Consider the following 25,725-nt stretch of genomic DNA (forward strand, 5'->3'; position numbering starts at 1 on the left):
CATGCCTCGGTTATCTCTATACCCGAGCTCTTTACTTATGCACTTTACCTTGTGATAGCCATCGTGCTTGAAGTTATATATATCTTGCTATCACATACTTGCTTGTATTGCTTAGCATAAGTTGTTGGTGCACATAGGTGAACCATTGCTTAGAATAAGTTGTTGGTGCACATAGGTGAACCATAGTATATATGCTTTGGGCTTGACAAAGTAAACGCTAGTTTTATTCCGCATTTGTTAAGCCCATCTCGTAAAAGTTTTAAATCGCCTATTCACCCCCCCCCCCTCTAGGCGACATCCGTGTCCTTTCACAAGTATGTCTTGAAGATGAAGATGAAGTGAGCCCTCAAGTTACTTTAAGACATCAACATGATGAAGAATGAAGAAATGAAGTGCAAGTTCAAGATGAGACAACTCGAAGAGATCATAAGCTTGAAGCTTGCCATGAAGAAATGCTTGAACCATATGTTGGCTTCAAGGTTGCAAGAAGAAGAAATTGATGAAGGATATCAAGTGTCAAGTATGTCTTGAAGATGAAGATGAAGTGAGCCCTCAAGTTACTTCAAGACATCAACATGATGAAGAATGAAGAAATGAAGTGCAAGTTCAAGATGAGCCATCTCGAAGAGATCCTTTGCTTGAGTCTTGCCATCCTTATGGTGATCATGGATATGTGAAGATGCGCCGAAGAAGAAGCTCTCCCATGGTGGATTATGGGGGAGCAATCCACAAGACTTCGTCAAGCAAGCACAATCAAGGAAGGCGTTCCATCTTGTTGAGGTCAAGATCGTCGTCATCGAGCTCAAGTGGAATGCGCAAGTATAAGGTTTGATCTTGATAGGGTTTCTTTCTCACCGGTCTCATAGTGTAGTTGGAGACCGGTTTATTGTTTAGTTGCCGTACTATCAAGAGGGCTCTCGAGTGAGTAACTCGATCGTATCGTTCGGAGAGAGCTCAAACCTTTGCATCCTTGCATCATCTTTCTTGGTTGTTATTTGGACCTTATCCATGTGATGTTTTAGAGCTTGTGCTTATTCTCATGACAAGCTCTAGTTCATCGAAAACGGATTTCGCATAGATCACTCGTTGCGTTTTCGAGTTTGGTTCATCATCTTTCTTGGTTTTACTTGGATCTTATCCATGTGATGTTTTAGAGCTTGTGCTTATTCTCATGACAAGCTCTAGTTCATTGAGAATGGTTTTTACATGCGCAACTTGTTGCATTTTCGAGATTGGAGGTTTTACCGGTATGTCTTTTTTAGATAGGTCAAACCTTTCATTATTTGTTTCTATCCTCCCTTGTTGGACTATGATGGTTTCCTGCATGATCTTGTAGAGCTTGTTCCTAGCTTCAAAACAAGCCCAAGATCATCAAAATCGGAGTCCGGATGCTAAAGTTATGCCCGTTTTAGTTTTGGTGTTTCTGCAGTTTTCTGGGGTGCGGATAATCCGGCCCGAATGCCAATTCCGGACAAATATCCGGCCAAATATCCGGCCCGAGTCCAGGGGCGTTTTCGGGGGGCGGATAATCCAGCCCGGGGGCGGATTTTCCGGCCTGGGAAGTCCCAAACGGTCATATTTCGTTGGGAGGGGGTATATAAGACCCCCTTCTTCCTCCTTGGGCTGGTGGTTCACTCTCTCTCTCCCCTCCATTGTTGTCCTTCAAAGCTTGCCCTAGTTCTTGATTCCTCCCATGATTCTTGCATATTCTTGAGGGAAAAGAGAGAGGAGATCTAGATCTACATTTCTACCAATCAAATCCATCTCTTTGTGAGTGGAACTCTCTAGATCTTGATCTTGGTGTTCTTTGTGAATTCCTTTGTTCTTCCTCTCTTATTCCCCCAATAGCTTTTGTAGCTTTGTTGGAATTTGAGAGAGAAGGACTTGAGCATCTTTGTGGTGTTCTTGCCATTGCATTTGGTGCATTGGTTTGAGTTCTCCACGGTGATTCGTGGTGGTGAAAACAAGAAGGTTGTTACTCTTGGGTTCTTGGAACCCTAGACGGATTCTAGGCCTTTGTGGCGATTTGTTGAGAGCCTCCAATTAAGTTGTGGATGTTGAAAGGACACGGATGTCGCCTAGAGGGGGGGGGGGGTGAATAGGCGATTTAAAACTTTTACGAGATGGGCTTAACAAATGCGGAATAAAACTAGCGTTTACTTTGTCAAGCCCAAAGCATATATACTATGGTTCACCTATGTGCACCAACAACTTATTCTAAGCAAGAGTTCACCTATGTGCACCAACAACTTATGCTAAGCAATACAAGCAAGTATGTGATAGCAAGATATATATAACTTCAAGCACGATGGCTATCACAAGGTAAGGTGCATAAGTAAAGAGCTCGGGTATAGAGATAACCGAGGCACGCGGGAGACGATGATTTATCCCGGAGTTCACACTCTTGCGAGTGCTAATCTCCGGTGGAGAGGTGCGGTTGCTTAGTGCTCCCGAACGCCACAAGAGGCTCACCTTGAGGTGTGGTTGCTCGATGCACACCAACGCCACAAAGGCCTCACCCCAAGATGCGGTACTCACACCACACACCGAACGCCACGAAGGCGCCTCACCTAAATCTCCGGTGACCCTCGCCACAAAGGCCTAGGTCACGGTTCCACTAAGGGATTTCCTTCGAGGCGGAAACCGGGCCTTACACAAAGATTGGGGCACACATCCACAACTTAATTGGAGGCTCCCAACAAATCGCCACAAAGGCCTAGAATCCGTCTAGGGTTCCAAGAACCCAAGAGTAACAACTTCCTTGCTTTCACCTCCACGAATCACCGTGGAGAACTCAAACCGATGCACCAAATGCAATGGCAAGAACACCACAAAGATGCTCAAGTCCTTCTCTCTCAAATTCCAACAAAGCTACAAAAGCTATTGGGGGAATAAGAGAGGAAGAACAAAGGAATTCACAAAGAACACCAAGATCAAGATCTAGAGAGTTCCACTCACAAAGAGATGGATTTGATTGGTAGAAATGTAGATCTAGATCTCCTCTCTCTTTTCCCTCAAATGGGGGCAAGAATCATGGAGGGATTGAGAGATAGAGCAAGCTTCTCTAGTTCAACAATGGAGGAGAGAGAGAGTGAGAGAAGCACAGCCCAAGGAGGAAGAAGGGGGTATTTATACCCCCAAGAAAATCGAGCCGTTTGGGCAAAAACAGGGCCGGATATTCCGGCCCAAGTTGGGGCCGGATTATCCGGGGCCGGATAATCCGGCCTCAGGGACAAAACCTGGACAAAATCCGGCCAAAATCCGGCCCCTATCCAGAGCTGCTTTTCTTCCGGTCCTTAGACGATTTCGGGGGCCGGATATTTCCGAAATATCCGGCCCGGATAATCCGGCCCGGATATTTCCAAAATATCCGGCCTAAGAAAACTGCAGAAACACCAAAACTAAAACGGGCATAACTTTTGCATCCGGACTCCGATTTCGATGATCTTGGGCTCGTTGAAATCACAACAATGAGCTCTACAACAATATGCATAGAAACATCATAGTCCAGCAAAGGAGGATAGAAACAAATGAAGAAAGGTTTGACCTATCTCAAAAAGACATACCGGTAAAACCTCCAATCTTGAAAATGCAACAAGTTGCCCATGGAAAAACCATTCTCAATGAACTAGAGCTTGTCATGAGAATAAGCACAAGCTCTAAAACATCACATGGATAAGATCCAAATAAAACCAAGAAAGATGATGAACCAAACTCGAAAACGCAACAAGTGATCTATGCGAAATCCGTTTCGATGAACTAGAGCTTGTCATGAGAATAAGCACAAGCTCTAAAACATCACATGGATAAGGTCCAAATAACAACCAAGAAAGATGATGCAAGGATGCAAAGGTTTGAGCTCTCTCCGAACGATACGATCGAGTTACTCACTCGAGAGCCCTCTTGATAGTACGGCAACTAAACTATAAACCGGTCTCCAACTACACTATGAGACCGGTGAGAAACAAACCCTATCAAGAGCAAACCTTATACTTGCGCATTCCACTTGAGCTCGATGACGACGATCTTGACCTCAACAAGATGGAACGCCTTTCTTGCTTGTGCTTGCTTGACGAAGTCTTGTGGATTGCTCCCCATAATCCACCATGGGAGAGCTTCTTCTTCGGCGCATCTTCACATATCCATGATCACCATATGGATGGCAAGACTCAAGCAAAGGATCTCTTCGAGATGGCTCATCTTGAACTTGCACTTCATTTCTTCATTCTTCATCATGTTGATGTCTTGAAGTAGCTTGAGGGCTCACTTCATCTTCATCTTCAAGACATACTTGACACTTGATATCCTTCATCAATTTCTTCTTATTGCAACCTTGAAGCCAACATATGGTTCAAGAATTGCCTATGGACAACTCCTACAAATATAACTCAATGCAAACATTAGTCCATAGGGATTGTCATTAATTACCAAAACCACACATGGGGGCTCCATGCACTTTCAATCTCCCCCATTTTGGTAATTGATGACAATCTCTTTGAGAGGGTTTATATAAGGAATTTAAGTAACAAATAAGTTGAATATATAGAGCAAACTCCCCCATAATATATGCATGTGTGAATGATCTTGACTTTCATTGCATATATTGGCATTCAAAGCCTAGTGGAGTTTCCTCTAAATATTCAACTATGCAAAGCAACAAGATGCAATGCAATAAAGGCACATGCTTAAGCACAAAGCAAAGACATAACCAAATTCCCTTAAACCCTCCAAACTTCTCCCCCATTGGCACCAATTGCCGAAATGGGTGAAAAATTTAAAAGGCTAATATAGTGAGAGTTCCTCCATAGCGTGTGCATTTCTCATAATTTGAGTGGAATCAAATGCACATATCCAATGGCGAATATTCGGAAGGAATCACACTATAGATAGGATCAAAGATTGCAAAAAGATAACAAAGTCAAGAAGCTTCAACAAATGAAGCAAGCAACCAAATGAACCACAAGGAAGATACCAAAAGAAAGATAGATATTATGATAAGATCAAGAAGATTGCTCTAAATAATATGAGGAAGCTCCCCAAGGTTTGTGCACAAAACTAGACAATTTCCATTAGAGTATAAAGTGCACAAACATGGAATCATCACTCCCATAATATCATTCAAAAATAAAAGATACCAAGTGAATCAAACTCTAATGATCGCCACAAGATAGTGCTCTAAATCAAATGAGGAAGCTCCCCAAGGTACATGCATAAATTAAAATGTTGTATTTGAATACAATATGCATAACATGGAATCCTCACTCCCTTATTACCATTTAAAACACAAACATTTGCAATAGATCATAGATAGAACAATAAGCTTAACACTTGCAACAAACAAATAGTTGAGCAACAAGTAAGAGGCACCATAATAAAAAAGGCTCAACCAAGAGGATATGTGAAAGGCATGATAAAGCATATTATAAGACTATTACAAGGATGAGCAAAAAGCATCATCATAGTCTTCAATGAATTATATTGCTTGGCATGACCAATCAACATGCAATAAATAAAAAAGATATCAAAAGGAGATGTATCATCTCTTATGTGTATAAGTTTCTCTAAGTGGGCAATATCACAAAGATATTTATCCACAAAGAAACATGCACACACAAAATAGATACGCAAGAAAAATAGTATGATATTCAAGACGAAGTCATGCAATATACCAATAAGAATTTTTGCTTAATAGCATGGCCAAAGGCTCAATTTTATCTTATTGTACATTCATGAACTTCAACCACAAACAACTAAAATACATCACAAATATCAACAAGGGATAGAAGATAGTTGGGATGCATTTGAGAAAGGCAACAAGTATCACAAACGGGGATACCAAAAGAAGTAACTAAATTTGCACTTTCATCTATATTGCACATGTGAGAGCCTTGAGGAATTGATATGCAACAAAATTGCTAGATAGGCATAGTTGGGATGGATGAATCATGAGCATGATTTAAAATACTTCCCAACAAATGCACTCATCTCAAATTACTCACATTCACAATAAAGAGGTTTCATTAAGACTTTTGCAAGAAGCACAACATTTGCAAATCAAGAGATTCATGCCAAGATGGAACCATAAGGTTGGATACAAGAAAAGTATGCATGAGAAGATACTTGTTACCAAGATAGCATTGGTGTGGATGTAGTAGATATGTGTTCGTTGATCATCCTAGCTTGCCTCACGTTACCATTGAGTCACCACTTCTTTCCAAGAGTGAGACAAGCATTCAATGCATATCCATTGTACCTAACACAAAGGTAAGTACAAAATGGTCCCCAAACTAATTGGGTCCGAAGTAGTTAGACACACTACAACATATAGGACAAACTCCACAATTCTATGTGCATATAGATATGAAATTGAATTTCATGCACATCTTAGCCAAATTAGGATTTGATGGAGTTTACCCTATATATTGGATCAAAGAAAGTGACACATGCCATAAGATATACATATATTAAATATGCATGCACAATACTTTCAAGAACCAAAGGAAGATACATTTTGGACAAAACACCAAATAAACCAAGAGACAATGGTTGTCCAAATTATATCAAAGAATCAAATCAACACAAGATTGACTCCAAAGACTTATCTCATTATAAGAAGCTAATTAAACCTAAGCACAAAGGAATGAGATAACCAACTCCCAAGAGAGCAAGGTTCCAACAAATAAACCAAACCCTCGACACTTTTTATGATGGCACACAGTACCAAAAAGAAAATTTATGACTCCCAAAACCAAATTTTTGATAAAGATCAAGAGAAGTTTATATAACAAATATAGGAGAGCTCCCCCAAGATTAGTGCATTATCTAGGATTTAGAATATGGATACAAAATGCACACAACTAGGATCATCACACTACCTATATCTACTAAAAAAAGCTAAGAAAGTTTGAATAGAAAAAAGAACACATGGGAGTCAAAGCACAACAAATTCATGGCAATAAATAAGGCAATTTAAACACAAGATCCATAAGATGCAAGGAAGACACATGGGAGTCAAAGCACAACAAATTCATGGCAATAAATAAGGCAATTTAAACACAAGAGCCAATGTAGATATGATCAATAAATATCTACCTCATAATTGATTACCAATTGTCCTAGGACAAGAGGTATTAGGAAATATTTCCCGGTGGTAGTTTGTAAGTATACATAAGATCATATTTACAACGAACAAAGCATATGGTAAAAGATAAGAGTTAACCATCATGCAAAGATAGTTTCTTGATAGCTTCATTTAGTCATACCAACATGCAAGGCAATTAATAGTATTCATACCAACATGCGAAGCAATTAATAGTATTCATACCAACATGCAAAGCAATTAATAGTATGACTTGAAGCACATGGTTTTCAAAAATTGTATGTCTGGACACGTTGTGAAAAACCATGCCAAGAAAAACTTTCACAAATAAGATCCACAAAGATATTAGCAATGAAGCCATTTAAGCAAATTGGAGCTTGTTTGAGCAAACATGCCACATAGGAGAGAGATAAATTACGGTATCAATTCTATGTGACACAACCTCAAATGTTCACATTTTCTAGGCTTGTAATATGCACAAAGCTTATTACTCCCCCATAATGTGATAAGGAATTTATTTTCACAAGAGGCAAATAAGATCCAAGTAGAGATATTAATGGACATTAGAATTTGAATTTCTCATGAAGATGACATACCACATAGAGACTAGATAATCTTGCAATATCAATTCTAAGTGGTATTCCTCATGTACACACATTGTTAGGATCATGAAATTCCCAAAGGAATGTCACTCCCCCAAAATGGGATTGTCCATAAATCGCTCATAAGAGCCATATAGGATACAACAAGATGCAAAGAGGCTCCAACACACACACAAATACATGGTGTGCAACCTAACATACATAGACTTGATTTCTCAAGAAAAACTAGTAGGATGCACAACATATACAAACATATGTTAGGAACAAAACTAACACATGCAAAGGGGCGAGTAACTTTCAATATAAAAGAGTTGAGCACATGTTACCGCAAGGAGGAACATTGGATATATGATTGTAGCAAGATAATCAAAAGACTTGGCTTGATATAATATAAATGATGAAGATCCCTTAATTCTTCATGATGTAGCCAAGTCTCCAATGCCCTCCAAAAAGCACCTATTGATCAAGTTTTGGATTGTTGGTCCCCAACTAAGTTGGGTCCTAAGAGGTTAGTCACAATAGGCTTGGCAACCCAAATGGTTCTTTTCTTGACACCACTTTGAGCACCAACATATTTGGCAAACACATTGCCACCCTCATCCTTACAAAGAGAATAAACATCATCAATGGAGATAGAGTTGGATGAGGTACCAATAGTGCAAAAAGAGGAGATGTGGCCCTTCTCACGGCATATGTAGCAAGTTCTTTTCTTCTCCTTCTTCTCACTAGATTTCTCCACAATGGGAGCATTGGCTTGATTCTTCTTGGGAAGTGGAATTTCTTCAACTTGAGGTTGAATATGAGTTTGAGCTTGAGGCCGCTTCCCTTTTTGCTTCTTCTTCAAAGGGCAAGATCTAACATGGTGCCCTTCAATTTTGCACTTGAAGCAAACAATCTTGGCCGGGTCTTTGACTTGTACTTGGCCCTTCTTGTTGTTGTTGTTCTTGGACTTGTTCTTGTTGTTGGATTTGAATCCAAGTCCACTCTTGTCATTGGGGGATTGTTGCACACTTAACATCGTGTCAAGTTTGCATTTCCCTTCATGACTCTTTACCAAGTCGGTCTTCAAAGAAGTGACTTGGGCCTTGAGCTCTTTGATTTCCTCTACATGGTTAGTAACAACACAAGTACTAGAGGAAGTAGAACCTTCATTGTTAGAGCAACAAGGCAAGGAAGATAATTCATCACAAGATTTAGCAATACTATGAGTGGATGAATTACTAGGACTAGCACATGGCAATATAGCATTTTGGGTAGTAGTGCTAGTATCCACATGAGGCTCACAAGGTGTTGCCTTCGATATGATAGTCTCATGAGCTAACTTTAGCCTATCATGGGAGGCTAGAAGATCCTTATGGGAGCTAGAAAGCTTTCCATGATTTTCTTCCAATTTCCCATAATTGCTAGTTAGCAATTCAAGTTGAGCCCTTAGCTCAACATTCTCCTTCAAGATAGATGCTTCACAAGAAGTAGAGTTAGTAGCACAAGCATCATCACAAGACATATTAAGAAGAGAAGGTAACATAGCATGCTCTTTTAAATATGAAGCTTGTAGTTGCTCATATGACTTGGTGAGGATAGAGTGTTCGCTCTCCAAGGCCTTGTGGGCCTTGTCTAGATCATCTAGATCCTTAACAAGTTTATCATGGCCAACACCAACTTTGAACTTTTTCATTTTTAAGCAATTTTAATTTAGCTTTAGCATGGTCTCTTTCTTTAGTGAGTTTAGCAAATATTTCATTTTGAGACACCTCAAGGGTTTGAAGTTGCTCCTCAAGAGAGGCTACGGTCTCTTGTTCTTCTTCAAGATCATTCTTTAAAGATGCTACATCATCGGCATACTCTCGTTCAAGAGCACCCTTTTTATCAATGGTGTTCTCATGCATCCAAATAAGTTTTTGGCTCTCAATAGCGGTAGTCAAGATTTCAAAGAAGTGAGAGCTAGCAATTTTATCTTTGTAAAGAACCTTGAATACACTCTCACCTTTATCGCGTAGAGACAACCCAATCCTCTTCTTCATATTCATCCTCATTCTTATCACCACGAGACATATTAGGTTCCATGGTAGGAGGTACCGTGGAACCCTTGGCCATAAGGCATATATGAGGACCGTGAAATAAAGATGAGGAGTTACTTGAGGCTCCTTTCAAGATCTTGTCTTGACCAATAGAATCTTTGGTTTCCTCTACATTGTTAGACACACAACAACTAGAGGAAATAGAATCATTTTTATCATGGCCACAAGACAATGCAAGCATATCATCATTAGATTTTTTCAAGCAACTTACACATGATATGCAAGGACTATCAACACAAGCATGTAAATCATTTCTAGTGCTAGATGTGTTTAAGTCCAAAGATGAACCATTGCAATGAGATATAGATGAAGGATCATCAATAGTAAGCTCAATACCAACATTGCAATTTCCATCACCACTCACCATATCATTACCTTGTGTCTTGAAACACTTTGGTGAAGTGGATGAAGATGAGAACTCATCACGGCCGGAAGTGGAAGCAATACAATCATCCTCAATGATATTGGACACATCATATTTATCTCGAAGCTTTGTCCATAATTCATGAGCGCTCCCAAAAGGCATGATTGAAGAAGTAACTACATTGCTCACAACAATGGAAAACACATGAGAAGCAAGAGCATCGAGACAAGAGTTTTTCTTCTCCTCATAAGATAAATTTTGGGGATCCTTAGGAGAAGAAAAACCCATGTCAAGAAATCGCTCCATGTTCGGGGAAATACCCGCAAAATATTAAGCACATAAATTTTCCATAGATCATAATTCGTGCCATCAAATATAAACAAGTTATTGTGATCTAATCCCCTAACCGACATCTTTACTCTCAAGGCGGTGAAGCCTAAGAATGAGAGACCTTGCTCTGATACCAATTGAAAGGACACGGATGTCGCCTAGAGGGGGTGAATAGGCGATTTAAAACTTTTACGAGATGGGCTTAACAAATGCGGAATAAAACTAGCGTTTACTTTGTCAAGCCCAAAGCATATATACTATGGTTCACCTATGTGCACCAACAACTTATTCTAAGCAAGAGTTCACCTATGTGCACCAACAACTTATGCTAAGCAATACAAGCAAGTATGTGATAGCAAGATATATATAACTTCAAGCACGATGGCTATCACAAGGTAAGGTGCATAAGTAAAGAGCTCGGGTATAGAGATAACCGAGGCACGCGGGAGACGATGATTTATCCCGGAGTTCACACTCTTGCGAGTGCTAATCTCCGGTGGAGAGGTGCGGTTGCTTAGTGCTCCCGAACGCCACAAGAGGCTCACCTTGAGGTGTGGTTGCTCGATGCACACCAACGCCACAAAGGCCTCACCCCAAGATGCGGTACTCACACCACACACCGAACGCCACGAAGGCGCCTCACCTAAATCTCCGGTGACCCTCGCCACAAAGGCCTAGGTCACGGTTCCACTAAGGGATTTCCTTCGAGGCGGAAACCGGGCCTTACACAAAGATTGGGGCACACATCCACAACTTAATTGGAGGCTCCCAACAAATCGCCACAAAGGCCTAGAATCCGTCTAGGGTTCCAAGAACCCAAGAGTAACAACTTCCTTGCTTTCACCTCCACGAATCACCGTGGAGAACTCAAACCGATGCACCAAATGCAATGGCAAGAACACCACAAAGATGCTCAAGTCCTTCTCTCTCAAATTCCAACAAAGCTACAAAAGCTATTGGGGGAATAAGAGAGGAAGAACAAAGGAATTCACAAAGAACACCAAGATCAAGATCTAGAGAGTTCCACTCACAAAGAGATGGATTTGATTGGTAGAAATGTAGATCTAGATCTCCTCTCTCTTTTCCCTCAAATGGGGGCAAGAATCATGGAGGGATTGAGAGATAGAGCAAGCTTCTCTAGTTCAACAATGGAGGAGAGAGAGAGTGAGAGAAGCACAGCCCAAGGAGGAAGAAGGGGGTATTTATACCCCCAAGAAAATCGAGCCGTTTGGGCAAAATCAGGGCCGGATATTCAGGCCCAAGTTGGGGCCGGATTATCCGGGGGCCGGATAATCCGGCCTCAGGGACAAAACCTGGACAAAATCCGGCCAAAAATCCGGCCCCTATCCAGAGCTGCTTTTCTTCCGGTCCTTAGACGATTTCGGGGGGGCCGGATATTTCCGAAATATCCGGCCCGGATAATCCGGCCCGGATATTTCCAAAATATCCGGCCTAAGAAAACTGCAGAAACACCAAAACTAAAACGGGCATAACTTTTGCATCCGGACTCCGATTTCGATGATCTTGGGCTCGTTGAAATCACAACAATGAGCTCTACAACAATATGCATAGAAACATCATAGTCCAGCAAAGGAGGATAGAAACAAATGAAGAAAGGTTTGACCTATCTCAAAAAGACATACAGGTAAAACCTCCAATCTTGAAAATGCAACAAGTTGCCCATGGAAAAACCATTCTCAATGAACTAGAGCTTGTCATGAGAATAAGCACAAGCTCTAAAACATCACATGGATAAGATCCAAATAAAACCAAGAAAGATGATGAACCAAACTCGAAAACGCAACAAGTGATCTATGCGAAATCCGTTTTCGATGAACTAGAGCTTGTCATGAGAATAAGCACAAGCTCTAAAACATCACATGGATAAGGTCCAAATAACAACCAAGAAAGATGATGCAAGGATGCAAAGGTTTGAGCTCTCTCCGAACGATACGATCGAGTTACTCACTCGAGAGCCCTCTTGATAGTACGGCAACTAAACTATAAACCGGTCTCCAACTACACTATGAGACCGGTGAGAAACAAACCCTATCAAGAGCAAACCTTATACTTGCGCATTCCACTTGAGCTCGATGACGACGATCTTGACCTCAACAAGATGGAACGCCTTTCTTGCTTGTGCTTGCTTGACGAAGTCTTGTGGATTGCTCCCCCATAATCCACCATGGGAGAGCTTCTTCTTCGGCGCATCTTCACATATCCATGATCACCATATGGATGGCAAGACTCAAGCAAAGGATCTCTTCGAGATGGCTCATCTTGAACTTGCACTTCATTTCTTCATTCTTCATCATGTTGATGTCTTGAAGTAGCTTGAGGGCTCACTTCATCTTCATCTTCAAGACATACTTGACACTTGATATCCTTCATCAATTTCTTCTTATTGCAACCTTGAAGCCAACATATGGTTCAAGAATTGCCTATGGACAACTCCTACAAATATAACTCAATGCAAACATTAGTCCATAGGGATTGTCATTAATTACCAAAACCACACATGGGGGCTCCATGCACTTTCAGATGTGTGCCCCAATCTTTGTGTAAGGCCCGGTTTCCGCCTCGAAGGAAATCCCTTAGTGGAACCGTGACCTAGGCCTTTGTGGCGAGGGTCACCGGAGATTTAGGTGAGGCGCCTTCGTGGCGTTCGGTGTGTGGTGTGAGTACCGCATCTTGGGGTGAGGCCTTTGTGGCGTTGGTGTGCATCGAGCAACAACACCTCAAGGTGAGCCTCTTGTGGCGTTCGGGAGCACTAAGCCACCGCACCTCTCCACCGGAGATTAGCACTCGCAAGAGTGTGAACTCCGGGATAAATCATCGTCTCCCGCGTGCCTCGGTTATCTCTATACCAAGCTCTTTACTTATGCACTTTACCTTGTGATAGCCATCGTGCTTGAAGTTATATATATCTTGCTATCACATACTTGCTTGTATTGCTTAGCATAAGTTGTTGGTGCACATAGATGAACCATTTCTTAGAATAAGTTGTTGGTGCACATAGGTGAACCATAGTATATAGGCTTTGGGTTTGACAAAGTAAACGCTAATTTTATTCCGCATTTGTTAAGCACATCTCGTAAAAGTTTTAAATCGCATATTCACACCCCCTCTAGGCGACATCCGTGTCCTTTCACCGGGGTCTTCCAGAGTTTAGTCCACTGTTTTTCCGTATGAGACGTATCAGAGGTAGCTGCTCTTCCTTCGAGCCAATCCTCCCTCCTCTCCCTCGTCATGATCAACATATTGTACACCGACCTCACCGTGAATAAACCACGCCGGTCGTAATGCCATGCCCAAATATCATCTTGTCGCCGGGTACTAATGGGTATATTTTGAATCTAGTCGACCCACTAGGCCACCGCGCTAGCGCAAATTAACTTTGGGCCTAAAATTCTGGCTTCCCGTTCACTCTCGGCATAAAACAACGATCCAAATGATCTGTTTTTGTCTATTTGGATCGGCTGGCAGACAAAATTCTGCAGGTGGTTCGGCCGGCCAGGCCACTACGTCCAGTGGCGCGACCCGTTGTGTCCGCTCTTCCATTTCGGCTCGTCGGCACGGAAAATAAATCCATGAAAAAATGAAAACACCACGCATAAACTGATATTTTCATTGAAATTTCATTATATGTTATACGTTTGAATGAAAAGCAACTAAATTTAAAATGGAAATAACCCTCCTACTTGCCGTCGATAGGCGAGCACGGCGGCCTAGCTTCGCCGTCGTTCTTCGCCCCAGCATACTCCCTCGCACAGAGGCCGCTAGCTGGATCATCGTGAACCACCATCTCATGGTGAACTCCGTGTTCATGGTGAGTCGCTCATCTTCGCGGCGGGTTTCCTCGACGAGGGTCTGAGCGTTTAGCTCAAGTATCATTTGTCCCTCGTCTCCGTGAGGAGCTGCCCAGCATCCTAGGTAGGCAACCACTTGCGGGGGACTGCCATGACGCATTTGGAGGAGGTGCTGGTTAGCCTGATCTAGGGTGTGGGCGGCGTTACTCCGCTCGTGCACCAGCCGGAAAGACTAGTATCGCCGCCTGGGCCGGATCGGTCACTCGCTCCTGCTCCTCCTCGGCCACTTCGCATTCCGTGTCGACCTCAAACTACGTGTCCAGGAGGATGGACTCCGCTATGTCGGCCTCGCTGAGGCCATCGTTAAAGATGTCTGGCGGGCTCCAGCTGGGCTCCGGCTCCAGAGGAGGAGGAGGTGCAGGATGTTGTGCGTCCGTTGCGCCCCAACATAGAGTAGGTGGTGGCCTTGCAGCGAGGTGTGTTGGCTACACAGCGGCGATGCTTGGGGGTTGAGGAGTTTGGTGGTGATTAGCACGGCGGAGGCCGCGCTTAAAAAGGCCGAGGGCATTGGATGTCGGCGAGGAGCTCGAGCCGTCGGCATTGATGGATGAGACAGCGCATGCGATTGTGGCAGTGGCTTTGATGGCCATGGCTGCAGCCGCCGGTTAGCCTTCTGCCGTCAGTTCGTGTCTAGCGTCAGCATTGATGGCCGGTGTCGCTTGCAAACGGGCCCGAGCCACAAGGCTGGACACGAGCATTGTCCGTGCAGCATCCACGCAGACGTACCGGTTCCCTAAATTTTGTGGTCCGATAGATTGCGTCGAACGGGTCCATCCGGAGCATGCGCAGCTGGTCTGCCTATCCACGCAAACAGATTCATACAGGTCAGGTCTTCATGACCGATAGATAACCTAGAGATGCTCTAAAAACAAATGGAAGTGAGAGTGGTGATAGTACAACTCTGCCATGATCATTCTGGACTGGCTTGTAGATAGTACGTGCCCGCATGATATTAGATCTTTTAACTGAGATGCGAGGTGGATCCAGAGGATCTTGCGAGTGATTGCTTTGCTTACTCCGTACCGCACCTAACTAATTGGTAGAGCAGGGCAGGTAACCAATATCGAACTCATCAATGTGTCAATTGCGATGGATCCGGGGAAGTGCATGCTCGCAACGTTTAGAGGTCCACGTTTCACATGGACGCAAGGTTTGAATACCCGACCAAAATATCAAGAGCAGCACCCTCCCGTGTTGCCCCAGTTCAGCCTGCACCGGAGCGCCCAACCCTAGCAGCGGCTGCCCCCATCCCCTCTCTCTCCTCCTCTCCCTCTCGCCTTCGTCAAAGGACGTAGCGGAGCAAAGCTCGCACCGCCGCCGATGGGGGCAGGGATTCTCCCCCGTTGCGCCTCGTCGTAGTGGGGAGGGGGGCCTCATGTGGGCTTCAGTGGGCATGTGTGGTCTTCGGTCATCGGGGCATGATGTTGGTGTGTGGAGTTCTTCTTCGGCATGCTGCGTGGAAGCTGCAGCCGTGGTGGTTGGCCAGCATGGGGGCTCCTCTCTCGATACCATGCCGGTCGTGCCGGTGGACTCAGCGGCGACATCGAGGTGTTGAGGCGGCGGCATTGCAATCTGACGAGGGCGATGTGCTGCTCCAAGGCTTGGTGTGAAGGGATGATAGGCGCACGTTTGGCCGATCCTAAGATTTCGAGGGTCAGGGGCAAGATTAGAAATTAGGGCCCTTAATACATTTATTAATGTTATGATAGTTGGATAAAAAAGTACTAATACCAAATATAATATATATATTACATTAAAATTTCTTCGAACACAACTAGATGCAAACCCACTCGTGATGGTATTACCCTTAGTGATGATCATAGTGACTCTGTACGTCGAATGGTGTCATGGAGGCTTTTCAACTTTGGCTGAAGATTCAGTGGAGGTATCGTCCCAAATGGTTCGTCTCCGACGGTAGCAACTCTGCTCCAACGGCCAAGTTTGTTGGCATCCTGCGGTCGAGAACTTTATGGCTTTTTTCACTATTCTCTTTGGGGTCCTTTGTATTCAAGTACATCTCCTTTTTTAACCGTTTGTTTTTTTTGAACCTATTTACAAGTTGTATTCCCACCGCTAAAATTAAGTCCTTTGGGACCCGATACTTGTTCAGAACTGGTTCTTGCATGCTGACAAGGAAAGCTCGTAGTAGTCAGCGAAGTTGTACGGTACACATGTAATCCAACAGGACACTGCACGCGAAGCACTTCAGGTTGCACAGCATGGCGATTGGCGCCGATGACCCGCAAGTTTGCAACAACGCTAAAAGCCCTCCACTCCCTACCGACCCCACTTATTATCCCAACGGTCGACCATGACGATAACAAAGAAACAATTTTCTATGCTCACAAATAAGAACCCCATGGATACATCCCCCTCTCGCGATAACCCCTGTCCCCTCCCTATCCGGTCTCTCTCCTCCTTTTCCAAGCGGCTACGATGGCCGGTGACTAGGGAAGGGAGGGAGGTTCGGTTACTTTCTCTTTCATTCGTCTGCAGGTTTAGTATCTCAAATAATGTAGATCTAGTGTTTGTGTTCATTTTCTCCCTCCATGGGGTGTCCCTCGTGGCCACAGTGAGGGGAGATCAAGCCCCTCTTGGTTGATGCTCCGTCTCCCCCGTGCCCCTATCCTAGAAGGCGCTCATCTCACTAGTCCCCTCGGCTAGGAGTTCCAGCGGCACTTGCTGTGGAGGTAGGCTATGGTCGGTGAGGCCACCGTTGCTCCGACCACGGTGCAAGAATATGGAGTTGGGGGAGGGCCGGGTCTACTATCCTGTGCTACCTCGTACCTGGAGCTCATCGATGTGCTCAAAGCCAATGGCGTCCACCTTATCTTCAAGGTCTCCCTTTGCAGTCCAACGACCAAGAAGTTGTAGGTTTTCTACATATGGGGCTCGAATCGTTTTTTGCGCTTTATTCATCTGCGTGGAATTGGTGATGAAGGTTATGAAGTTGGTGCATTTCATTAGGACACACACCTAGGAGGTCCAACTAAGGCATGTTCTTGGAATTTTGGGAGATCAAATTATATTTTTTTTCTCAAAGATGGTTCTGGTTTTTGAGGTTGATCAACAATGTGTCGCCACAACATCAATCCGTGTTCTAGACTGTGTTGCGTTGCCATCATGGTGGTGGCGAAAAGCTCAGATTATGTATGTTTGAAGATTTGGGGTGGCATAATTGAGGCGGGTGCTTTAAATTTTCATTTGGCCTCAATGCAAATTAATTGAACAAGTTCATCCTAAATGTGCTTAGACCACTTTTACACACCAACGATGTTATACTTAGTCCTTTAATATGCTTTGACCATATTAGAACTTACTTTACGTTTCATTCTAAGTAATATATGGTTTGATGCAATTGAAATCTCAATAGTTAGGAGGGTGGTTGTACCCCTAGTCCACCAGAGTTCAAACCCCAGGTTTGACATCTGTGTGTCTCATAAAGGCGGAATATTCATTCAGTGGGAGGCGACGTTCCCGTCGACAGCGAGGCGCCTGTGGTGACTTCGTCAATTTCAAGATCCAATCTGCCAGCTCAGTCTTTCGGAGATGCTCATAGGGTAGGGTGTGCGTGTGTGCGTTCATAGGGGTGAGTGTATGCGCGTGTATATGAGCGTTTGCGTTTGTACTGTGTTTTTCAAAAAAAAAAATCTCAATACCCGTCTCTACGTACCTGGTATCAATTATCCTACCGTCTCTTATGTAAAAAAACACCATTTCTTTTTTCTTTAAAAAATCATTTGGAAATTGTGGTTATAATTAAATTGATATTAGTGGACCAAACAAGGTCATATTAGAATATAATACAACTCCATAGCATATCACATCTGACAAGAGAGAATGATGGATGTAATTCAATATATTTATTTAGGGCATATTCAACCCCCGACGCGAACGAACATTTTGTGTTCATTTCGGTCTACATGGACAAAAAGAGAGTCTGCCTCAGGTCACCGGCTCGACGCAAAGTGACCGGCATATCTGTTTACTCCTGGAAATTTTTTGTTGCAAGTTTGCGTCCAAGCGAACACTGCCCGTGGGTCCCTATGTCCGCCTCCTCCCCAAATTACATGGGACATACGGTCTGCCCTTGCCTGGATATGTGTCGACCACACAAAATGTAACTTCCTCCATGTCCTCCCATAATTAATGCATGACCCATACGGTTTGCCCTTGCATATGCCAGATGCGGTTAAAAAGTGACAGGAACTGCTGGGCAGGGGTATACACAAATAGATAAGTTGAAAAAAAGCTAATTTTGTGTCTGTTGCGCAATGCAAATGAATGTATTTGGTTGGGCATTCAAAGAGATACCAATAATATGAAAATATATTTTCTGAGGTTTTTTGCTAAATCTAGCTGCGCCCATGAAAAAACTCTACCTAGCTTGAATGGGTGGAGTATATGGCACGGTTCAAGAGAATAAAATAGTAAATATCTATATGATTTTGAGTATATTTATGACAGACCTCTATGTATTTGGTTGAGCATTCAAAGAAATACCAATAATATGAAAATATATTTTCTAAGGTTTTTTGCTGAAGGTTGCGCCTTCAGGTGTCGAAGAGTTGGTCTCGCTATGATAAATTTCCAATAACAGGTCAACTTGGACCGAGACACTCCGATTTGCCGATGAAGAGTTCACCCTTTAGATCGAGGAGATTCTATTTTTGTAAAAAATTACTCATCGATATATAAATTGATTATCAATATAAACAAATAGTGTTTATATTTTTATTTTAAGAAAAATATTTGTACCCTAAACAATGCACCAATTCGGAGTTGAAGTACGCCGTTCATATTTTGAATATACCATATTTTAGAAGAGTGTCATGTATTTTAAACGGATATAGCAGATAAGCTGAAGAAAGTTCCACATAAAGCAATAAAAAATTCTCCTCAGTTCCTTATCCTACCAATAAGAAATGATAGCTTATCTTTTACTAATTGCCTCATAAACAAATAACTTTACTATTCTATTCAGAAAATCATTCCTCTTTAAAAGAAAACTTTGTCCATTAAAGATGACAAATATAACGTAGACCTATTTTTCAGAAAAAGAATACAATCATGCCCTCGCATTTGCGAGGACCATTCATTGAAACAAAGGTTTGGCTCCCCTCCGACCGGAGGGAGTAGCACCTCAACGAGTTTTCAATGAGATAAAGAATGGGAGAGACTGCAGCTCAGTCGACTGAGATTTTATAAATCTCAGTCGCTGACGTCACTTAATTATCATGGCACCTCTTACAAACGTGCTCAGTCTGCTGTTTGTTGTTTCGACGTTAGCCTGTAGCGAATTGCCTAGGGGCTCTTTGACATACTACAAACTAGAAGACTATGGAAGCTGGCACAATTATTATTTTAAACGTGAGGACCATGATTTTCTTGTTACACCTTACGTAAAGTATATAAGAGAAAAAAGAATAAATCTCCGTACTTGCATCTTTTTTGATGTAAAAAACTAGAAAAATACTCAATTACAACCCGTGTGAAACTGGAAAGTGCAACCCACACAGCTGCCACCCACATGAAACTACAAAAATTTCAATTGCAAACTACATGCAACTGAAGAAAATCAATCACACCCTTGTGCAACTAGAAGATATGAGTTGCGACCCACATGCAACTATAATATTCTCAGTTGCGATCCACATGCAACTAAGAAAATCTCAATTACGACTCACGTGCAACTGGAAAAAATATCCATTACACTCTTTGCAACAAGAAAATCTTAGTTGCGACCCACATGCAACTGAAAAATTCCCAGTTACAACCCACATGCAACTAAGAAAATCTCAATTGCTCCACAAATGCAACTGGAAAAAATATCCATTACACTCTTTGCAACAAGAAAATCTCATTTGCGACCCACATGCAACCGAAAAATTCCCAATCCACATGCAACTAAGAAAATCTCAATTGCGACCCACATGCAACTAGAAAAAATATCCATTACACTCTTTGCAACAAAAAAAACTCAATTACAACTCACGTGCAACTGCAAAAATATCTGTTACACCCTGTGCAACTGGAATCTCAGTTACAACCCCAATGCAAAGTGAAAAATCTCAGTTGCGAGCCACATGCTACTGTTGCGACCTATATGCAACTGAAAAAAAAAATCTGCAACTAGGAAAAATCTTAATTATGACCCACATTCAATCGGGAGAAATCACAGTTACGACCCACGCGCAACTCGAAAAAATCTCGAATAATTACGTAATTCAATAGTCCGGATTTTTTTTCTTAGCTACAACACATGTGTCGCTTTTGAATAAAAAAAAGAACAAAATCAAAGCACACAAAAAGAAAAGAAAAAAATATGCTAAATTACACAGTACAGGTAAAGAAGCAGAGGAAAGGAGCACATGACAAAAGCAACAGCGCATAGTTGCGGCAGCCCATGGCCAAAAATGTCAGCGTGCAGCCCAAGTTAGAAAAAGTATGATGGTAAAACAGGAAGCTTGCACAAATCTTAATGTACTTAATCTAATGGAGGATGAGGTGACTGTAAATCTCAGGCGCCTGATTTCTAGCAATTCCGATAAAGAATACTACATGCCTATTACAATAATGCTCCCCCACAAAACCGGAAGTACAGTTCAAAGCAACTGTCTCCGATGGAAAAGAACCAGCAAATTTCGTGATGCAGATGCAGTTTTACCATGATCAATCCACTCAAATTTGGGCTACACACGCACAATCCGACTATACTAATCAGGGCACCATCATCAGCCATGTACAAAAAAACACAGCACCAGCAGAAGATCCAACGGGCCACGCACTAATCTGGAGGGATCCTCTGAGCAAACGAATGAAACCAAGTCACAACCCAACAAAAGTCCAAGTCACACACTAATCTGTTGTCTGTCCTGAAGTCAAGTCACTGGCTGACGGCGCCGCCTTCCGACACGGCGGGCGAGTCGGAGACGGCGGAGGACTCGTCCATGGACGACTCGCGCGACGGCGACGACGCGCCGCCGCAGGACGCCGCGCGGACCTCGTCGATCATCCGCACGACGTGCGCCACCTTGGGCCGCTGGCCGGGCTCGGCCGCCGCGCAGCTCAGCGCCAGCTGCAGCATGGCCACCATCTCCTCCTCGATGCCCTTGTCCTTCATCAGCTCCAGGTCGAACACCTCCGACGTCCACTCCTCCCGCACCACCGACTGCACCCACCGCGGCAGCTCCTCCGCCGCCTCGCCGCCGGGGAGCCGCCCCGTGAGGAGCTCCAGGAGCACCACCCCGAACGCGTACACGTCGCCCTTCTGCGACGCCCACGGCCGCGACGGGGGCGCCTCCGGCGCGCGGTACCCCGCCGAGCTCGACGACGAGCCGCTCAGCTGCGCCAGCCCGCAGTCCGCCAGCCGCGCCTCGCCGGACCGGTCGATGAGGATGTTCGTGCTCTTGACGTTGCCGTGCGCCAGCTTCGGCGTCCCGCTCCCGCCGCGCCGGCTCGCGTGGTGGATGAAGGCCAGCCCGCGCGCCGCGCCCGCCGCAATGTGCACCCGCGCCGCCCAGTGCAGCGGCGTGCGCCCTGGGCCTCGGTTACCTGCGTGCGACGACACACGTTTCCACATTCAGTTTACCAGCAACAACGACAGCAAGTGTTCGACGAAATTAATGGCGAGAGGCAGGTGAGGAATTACCGTGGAGGAGGGAGAAGAGGCTGCCGTTGGGCATGAACTCGTAGACGAGCAGCTTCTCGTCGCGGGCGTAGTAGTACGCGTTGAGCGGCACGACGTTGGGGTGGCGGAGCCGGCCGAGCACGGCCATGTGGTGCTCGAACTCCTTCTTGCTCCCCGCCGACGCGGACCCGGGCGCCGCGTCGCGGAGCCGCTTGACGGCGACGACGCTGCCGTCGTCGAGCACGGCCTTGTAGGCGGTCCCGCAGCCGCCCTTGCCGAGCATCTCCGCGGACGCGCGCAGCAGCTCCTCCAGCTCGAACCGCCTCCCGCCGCCGCCGGGCCCCTCCAGAAACACCATCTTGCCCCGCTCGAACGTGCCAGCGCCGGCGGCCGCCGCCGCGACCGCCCCCGTGGCGCCGTACGGGCTGGAGGAGAACACGATCTTCTCCCCCTCGCGGTGGCGCCGCCCGGAGAGGCGCGGCCAGAAGTAGCAGAAGAGCAGCCCGGCCACGAGCCCGACCACCGCGAAGTCCGCGGCCACAATAGCCGCCACTGCCCCGCGGCTCATCTTCCCCTTGTTTTCCGATGGTTTCGACGAGGGCGACGACGCCGCCATGGCCGCGGCCGGCGGGCACGTGGAGGACGCGTTTGACTCCACGCATGGCGGGAGGGGGGTGCCGCAGAGGCCGGCATTCCCGCCGAACGCGGCGGCCGGGAACGCGGACATGGCCACGGGAATCTTGCCGGAGAGGAGGTTGTTCGACACGTTGAAGTCCTGGAGCCTCGGCAGCGCAATGCGGTCGACCCCGCCGGTGAGCCGGTTGGAGTCCAGCCTCAAGGTGAGCAGCCTGTCGAGCCGGCTGAGGTCCGGGGGGACGGCGCCGGAGAGGTTGTTGGAGGAGAGGTCGAGGCGGTAGAGCCGGTAGAGCGCGCCGAGCGAGGGCGGGATCTCGCCGGAGAGCGCGTTGCGGGAGAGGAAGAGCAGCTTGAGCCCGAGCAGCGGGGAGAGGTCCGGGACGGCGCCGGAGAGCGCGTTGCCCTTGAGGCTGAGCACGCGGAGCGCGTCGAGGGCGGCGAGCGGCCGGAGCGCGTCCGCGCCGGACAGGCCGAGACCTTCCAGCACCAGCCGCGTCACGCGGCCGCCGCCGCAGGTGACGCCGCGCCACGCCGGGATGCCGCACGGGGACGGGGTGGTGGAGAGGTTCCAGCTCGCCAGCGCGCCGGAGCGGTCCGCGGCGAGGCGGAATTCGGTGAGTGCCGCGGCGTCGGAGTCCAGCGAGGCGGCATTGGCGTGGACGGAGACGGCGAGCAGCAGCAGGGCAGTGCAGCTGGTGCTGGAAAGAAGCATTCTTTTTTCGCTCCTGGTGGACGGAGTGGTCGCTGGGAGCCGAAGTAGCAAGAGGGACAAGGGCAAGAGGAAGGGGGTAGTGGCTGTGTGATCTGAATCTCTGTGTCTCTACGCATGTCCCTTTCTTCTCGCTCTCATCTATCTTGGGCTTGGCCAGCTTTTACAACGGCATAGTAAAAGTAGCTCACTGCTCACTGCGGCGTCAGGGCTAGGCTCGTGCAGCGATCGGTGGACGGTGGTCGAAGACGAGGGTGAGAGCAAGTCCAAGAGACACCCTATAGCTTCCCCAATCCTAAATGTAGGGGAGAAAGAGGAGAAAACACCCTCCAACAGGTCCCCTACACATGCCCCCAATAAATCTGCATCTCCAACCCACCCCTCCTTCTTCCCTATACATTGGGGTGGTGGAAGCCTCCCCTATACAAGTAATAATAGACTTAGTGCCTACTTAGGCCATTGATGATCTATTCTTTGTGAAGTTAGGTACAAAATATTCTTAAAATATAGGTGAATGTGGTATAGGGAAGAGAGTATGGGGGAGCTGTTGGAGATGAGCAAAATTTAGGGGAAGAATCTTTATAGGGGAAGCCCCTACAGGAAGATATAGGGGGAGAAATATTGGGGAGCTGTTGGACTTGCTCTGAGCAGGGTGGTGGGGGATTTCAGATTTTTGATCGATGTGGACATGTCAGAAGCAAAAGGTTAAAGGCGATGGGGAATTGTTTGGGCATCATCTCCGTCCGAGTGCTGGTGGAGCTTTATTAGCTTTGGCTAATTATTGTTGCATGAATTGGGGAGCCTCCCGGCGACCTAGGGCTGTGGGAAATGCAGGGCTCCTTTTGGGCTCAACCCCATCGGGATCATCATGGCGCCAACAACAACACGCGGCGCGCACCAAAAGAATTTACTCCTCGGAGTGATTGTTTGACGCATGGCTGAGCGTCTAGGCATTGCTTTATCATCGTCGGATTACCGGGGAAGAAGGGGATTAATGGAAAAATGTCAAAGCGGAGAACTAGTTTGCGTGTTACCGTGCGCTGCATGCCGAGCTAGTCGTTGTTTTCTCCGTGACCTGGGCCTGCGGCACTGTAAGCCTATTCAAAAGCCTTTCAAAAAACGACATACCAGCCAACAGTGCATGTAATCAAAGAAAACGATAACGAAAATAGCTTTGAGCAATGCTTATAGTTATAGGATGATACACTTAAATATATGATCGTATCCCACTGATTTCGATCAAATAATGCAAACCACCAAACACACATAGGATAAAACATAGTTTCCAACATATATCTTACATGGCACAAAGTTTTTACATAGCAAAGAAATAGTCGGTATAAACTGGATATTTAGCTAGGTCACCAGTACCGGTGGAAGGCCAAAAGGCCGCCTTGTTTACCCGATTTCTTTGATGTAGCTTGCCACCCGGTAGCGCTCGTGAGACTAGGCGCGGTTGTGCATATTGGCCACCACGGACCAGACACTCGACGTCTGAATCGATTTTGCAACTGCTTTAACGACGATATTGCATTCTGCCATCAATAGCACGATTTAAGCAGTGCATACAACATCCCGCATCCTCGTTCTCACGGAAAACCCCGTCAAAGTGGCCTTCGTTACGTGGTAGGACATATTCATGTATTTTTTGGGAGTCGCAATGAGTGGAAATAAATAAAATTATTTATACTAAACTACCAATTTCTTATAACTCATTTTTATCTATTTCTACCTAGAACCTAGACATAATATGTTGTGCTAAACTTAAACCTTACTTTAGGATACAGGTTTTATTAGTTTTTTATACATATCTTCATTATTTTTCATACATCAAGACTAAAACACTATTTATACTAAATCCTCTTGAAAATGGAAAAGTAGGAAAGCACATTACATGCATGCTCATATTAATTTGTGTCTCTTCATGAATATAGTGTATATATATATGTATTTGTGTGTGCATCTTTACCTATCTTGGCCGAGATCTATAAATGAAATGTTTTTAGAATTATGATTAAGTGCACTTAGATGGAAAAATCTAGAGCATATACGGTATTTAAAATGATCTTTTCATCTAAGCATTAGACTACTATTTTCATTTCTCGTGTCATGCAGATAACAATGTTAATGACTGCATCTGTTGTGTACTTACCAACCAAAAAAATAGCGCGCTATTTTGGCGTTATAGCTGCGCTATAGCGTATGTGAAAAGTGAATGCTACGCTATGCATATTTAGCTCGCTATGACGCTAATCACACTATTAGCGGCGCTATGCACGCTATTTTTCATATCGTTATAGCGGGGCTATTTTTATAGCGTTGTAGCGGTGCTATTTTTATGGGTTAATCGAGCAGCCGACTAGTTATTTTGGATCTTTTGGCCCACGAGCTTCCTAAATTCCCATTCT

The 25,725-nt window shown here is 45.0% G+C and overlaps 1 protein-coding gene across 1 annotated transcript; it reads right to left on the reverse strand.

The window, feature by feature from the left end:
- Positions 1 to 20,984: 20,984 nt before the first annotated feature.
- LOC127341062 (probable leucine-rich repeat receptor-like protein kinase At1g68400) lies at positions 20,985 to 23,529 on the reverse strand. Its single transcript, XM_051366836.2, has 2 exons — positions 21,994 to 23,529; positions 20,985 to 21,896 (listed from the first exon to the last, which is right to left on the reverse strand). Exons 1-2 carry the CDS (start codon positions 23,318 to 23,320, stop codon positions 21,229 to 21,231), a joined length of 1,995 nt encoding a protein of 664 aa, XP_051222796.1. The 5' UTR covers positions 23,321 to 23,529; the 3' UTR covers positions 20,985 to 21,228.
- Positions 23,530 to 25,725: the final 2,196 nt, after the last annotated feature.

This window comes from Lolium perenne, chromosome 3, assembly GCF_019359855.2.
Source record: "Lolium perenne isolate Kyuss_39 chromosome 3, Kyuss_2.0, whole genome shotgun sequence".
NCBI lineage: Eukaryota > Viridiplantae > Streptophyta > Magnoliopsida > Poales > Poaceae > Lolium > Lolium perenne.

What these genes read in the sequence shown, in the direction of transcription:
- LOC127341062 (XM_051366836.2), bottom strand. Translation starts at nt 23,320, where the DNA reads ATGCTTCTTTCCAGCACCAGCTGCACTGCCCTGCTGCTGCTCGCCGTC. An exon ending in CCTCTTCTCCCTCCTCCACG is followed by an intron (nt 21,897 to 21,993) that starts GTAATTCCTCAC and finishes CGTCGCACGCAG; the next exon opens with GTAACCGAGGCCCAGGGCGC.